General features: G+C 33.1%; 1 protein-coding gene across 1 annotated transcript; it reads right to left on the bottom strand.

Moving 5' to 3' along the window:
* Nucleotides 1–254: 254 nt before the first annotated feature.
* LOC145055755 (putative pectinesterase/pectinesterase inhibitor 7) lies at nucleotides 255–2221 on the bottom strand. Its single transcript, XM_079004148.1, has 2 exons — nucleotides 1168–2221; nucleotides 255–1070 (listed from the first exon to the last, which is right to left on the bottom strand). The coding sequence occupies exons 1-2, from the start codon at nucleotides 2177–2179 to the stop codon at nucleotides 394–396; spliced, it is 1689 nt and encodes a 562-aa protein (XP_078860274.1). The 5' UTR covers nucleotides 2180–2221; the 3' UTR covers nucleotides 255–393.
* Between the last annotated feature and the right edge of the window lie 2334 nt (nucleotides 2222–4555).

Raw genomic sequence — 4555 nt, 5'->3', positions numbered from 1 at the left:
TCGGTATTTTTTAGATATTGACCAATATTATTTTTAAGTTTTTTTTACAGGCAAATTTAATTAAATTTTAAACTACTCTTAATTTCAATTTCACCGGTATGACAAAGGTTTGAACCATTGATCTTAATGAATGATAACAATACCTGATACCCTTGAATAGAAGAGCTTTGGTTACTATTTTTATGTTGTGTTGTATATCAAATTTGAAAGAAACAAATAAGGGATTTGGTCATTTTGGTGTTATACAGGAGATATACTTTAATTTGATTTTTTTTCATATGCCTGTATTTATATTTATTTTTATTAATACAACACTTCGTTGAATTAGAAGAAGAAATAAAATAAATTAGGAGATTCTAAATTGTGTAGCAACTATACATGTATGCTGAAAAATCATAAGCCACTACTGTAAGGCACTCCCGTCTGAGGCAGAAATTCATCGGCAGGAATGAAACTTGAGGCCGTGAAATTAACCGCATCCGTGGCGTTTATGATGTGGAATCCGGGCCAAGTAACTCTCCCACTAGTGTCCGACCCTGGACCTGAATTATCAAACTCTGCGTAGTACGACGTATTCAACGCAAAATCACCGGACCATTCCCGCCATCCCACTGCGTCGATCAATGTATCCATGAACGTCTTGATGTAAACTGTTCGTGAGTACTCTTTCCATGGTCGTCCTAAATAGGTCCTGGTTGAACCCAAGTCTTCAGCGGCCTGAATATTACAATTTTGGATTGAGGTCCCGGTGTTCTGTCCAGGGTCTGTTCTGCCCTGTGCTGTAATCGCATTGAATTGACCGGACATGGGTGATCGAGGGTAGAGATTACAGTTTTGGAAAACTACAGCGGCGTTCCCGAATATGAAATCTACAGTGCCGTAAATGTCGCATTCTCTGTAAAATTGACGAAGGGAGTGTGTGTATAATGTGTCTTGGTAACCTTCGAAGCTGCAGCTGTAGAATGTCGATAAATCAGCTCCGTTTCGTAGTGCTACGGCTTGATGCTTTATTGCTCCGGCGGTGTTACGGATTGTTATGTTCACCGCCACGAAATTCGGCGCAGTCACGACTGCAAACATTCATGAAATTAATGTCAATTCAATTCGATTGTGCTAAAAGTTTGAGAATATATACATATAATTAAGTCGATGTTAGCTAGTACGTACTGAATGTAGCAGAGTTGAAAGTGGTCCAGCCATCTACGACGCTGTGATTTCCGGTGATGACCGTCTGATTAATTCCATCCCCGATCATCATCAGATACAACTTGTTCTTCGGGATGTTCACATACTCTTCATAAACGCCTGCTGTCACATAAATCAAGAAATAACCATCGGCGGCTGCAGATTTATTAGGAGCAATGTTAATGGCATCGGTGACGGTGGTGAAATTGCCAGACCCATCTTGGCTGACCACCACTATATCACTCACCACAACCTGATCTCCGCCATCGTCGGTCTGAAGAAGCTTTCTTCTTCCCACAGTTTCGAAAATGGCTTTGCTTCTTTCAGACATTTTTAGAGGCAATCGTCCGTTTTTAAAACCAATATGTTGCTTATGAGCTGAAACGGAAGAACTTTTCTTCTTGTTCTTAACACCCCATCCTCTGTTGAACAAAGATAAAGATACGCTATACAATTTGTTGTCGTTAGCCAGGGGGGCCAAAATTCCATTTTTGGAGCTCCAAGAAGCAGCAGTGGCTTGGAGGCCGTCTATGCATGTCTGGGTGTTGGTTAAAATGGCACTAAGCATCGTCTGAATATCTTGGGATTTCATTGTAGAAAGCGTCGTTTGAGATTTGTCGACGGTTTGGAAAGCGTTTGTTAGGAAGTCAATGTTGACTCCGGCTAAGTATTGGCAATCTTGAAGAGCATGAATGGCACCAGTTGTCAAACCGGAGGAGCCGCTCAGGTACTTATCTATCAAGGAGGAGAATTTATGAGCGGCCGATATGGATTTACGGACGGAGAAGCGGCCATAGTCGTAGACATTGGCAGATGAGTTGTTGATGGGGAGGGATGATCGGCAGAATGATGGATAGCGGGTGTATTGGCAAACGGAGGAATTAGCTGATGGTACGACGGCGGAAGAGGTCGGGGAAAGGAAGAGTGCTAGGATGAGGAAGGGGGTGCAAATATAGAGGGAAGAAGCCATTAGTGGTGACTTTAATGCATGCATAACGAATGTATGTATTTTTTGTATGGATTTGGTGAATGCAAGGATGGGGGAGATATTTTAAAGAAGATTTGATGGAATGAAGTCAACGTCTGCATGGGAAGGCTAGCTTGAAACCGCGTTGTTGTTTGGTTGGTCGCTAGGTCAATTTTCTTCCGAATCCAACCAAAATACCAAGTCAAGTAGCATCACAAATTCACAATCCTCAAATAATGCATACATTTTTTTATTTTATCTAAATAATTCATAAACATTTTATAATGTTATAATTGTTTATTTAAATAATATTAGCTTTTAATTTCTTTATGTTTTATGAATACTAACACTTTATTAAATAAAAATCATAACAATGCTCACAAAAGATAATATCATTAATATTCAATGCTATCAGATTTTAAGGTATTAATATTATTTTCTTAATTATAGAATTTCTAATATATATATATATATATATATATATATATATATATATATATATATATATTAATTATATAATTCTAATTAATTAAGTTTAACACATTTAATTTAATATATATAATAAAATCCATAAAACACGAAAATGAAATTGAAAATTAAGTGAATCTAGTAAATTATCATATCCGTATTATTATTTTTAATATACCCACATAACTATTTATATGTAACTTTTTTTTAACAACTACAGTTCCATATAGCAAATTGCTAGAATGAAAAATATTCAATTACAAAGATTCAAAATCCAAGCGTTTCAAAGTACATTGTATTTGGAAGCTCGAAACTTTTACCAAAAAAAATGATTGCAATATAACAATATCAAACAATGTATGTGTAACTTGATGAGTAGAGAAGTGAATAATTCTCATATTTGTATTTTTTTAAATCTTGATATCAAAAGATAAAGCTTAATTAATGAGTGGAGAAGTGCTTAATTAATGAATGGAGAAGTGAATAATTTGCATGAAAGTAGTAAGTTATGACTTTGTGTAATAAGCTACTTGGTAGCTAATAAAATAAAAAATATATATATAATGATATAAAAACAAGAGGAAAAAGAAAGAATACACAAGATGATATTTCAAGTAAAAATTAACATGATAGAAACTAACAAGTTGTCAAACAATCATAAATTATGACTTGTTTTTTGTTTTAAGTGTAAGTGTAAAGCTCACAACACTAAGAGTGGTAAATAATTGGTTCAAGAAAGAAATCATCTTCATAACCAATTTAGAAAAGGCAAAATATGTGAACATTTGAGACATGTTTTAATTGTGTATTTAAAATATATTTTGAAAACTATTGTTTTTTTTATGTAATAGGTGTGTCAACCAAATACTATATCTTCTATTAGTTTTTTTTCTTGTTATTCAAAATTATGGTTTGCTATGTGATTTATGTATGTTTTTGTATGGTATTGTGGTTTATTAACATGGTAATTATTAATTTAGAATTTACAAAGATGATAGTTGATACCATGGCATCATGATATATTTTGAACATTGTCATTTGCTAATGTATTAGATTATAACCCGCGTTAAACGCGGGGAAACACATAAAAAAACATGAAAGCGTCTATAGATTTTGCTTAATAATTAAAAAAAAATATGTGAAACAAATGAAAACAAACATAAACTTCAAAATCAAAACAAATTACTTGTCAAACAAATCCATAAGCAAACAATAAAAACTAATAAAAAAAAGTCTTCAAACTAAAATGTCAAATAATTATGAATGGCTTAAACTTATTCGAGCTTTTTTATTTTTGGGATCTTCAAGGAAGGAGCAGCAACACCATTCAAATGATTCGGTGGTGGTAACAATCTCAATAAGCTGCTTGATTGAAGTAGTTGTTAACGGTAACAATCTCAAATGACTCGATGGTGGTAAGATAGTACATTTAATTTTATCATCAATAATCATCTTAGAGTCCAATGATGAGAACTGTAAAACATAAAAACAATAAACAAAAGGAGCATCATTAATGTAGAAATAAATTAATATTTACTTGTTTGAGGTTAATTTTTTTTTCCAATTGAGCAATGATTGTATTATTAGCAGTGAACTTTGAGATTTTATAACCATCGACTTTGTTCTTCAAAATTTGAATTTTAAACACCAACTTTTTATCCAAAAGTACATTCAAAATAGATGGATAAATGTCCATATTACCCTACTAAAAATGAACGGTTATAAAAATAAATAGACAAAAAATTTAAAAATAGTTTTATGTAAATGAAGTTAATATCGATAACCTCATTAAAATTTTGAAACAACTCTAGCACAGTTTTTTCAAGAAGTATCTTTGCGTCACTATCAAATAACGTAAGTGACACCAAACTGGTAAAGTCTTGTACTCTAATGGTGATTTCAAAACTAAAACCATTGATATAAACAAATTTAGTA

The sequence above is a fragment of the Lactuca serriola genome, chromosome 5, assembly GCF_051521515.1.
Source record: "Lactuca serriola cultivar US96UC23 chromosome 5, Lser_US96UC23_V15, whole genome shotgun sequence".
NCBI classification, from domain to species: Eukaryota; Viridiplantae; Streptophyta; class Magnoliopsida; order Asterales; family Asteraceae; genus Lactuca; species Lactuca serriola.
Note: the sequence above shows the minus strand (reverse complement) of the source record. Positions and strands in the feature narration are given on the sequence as shown.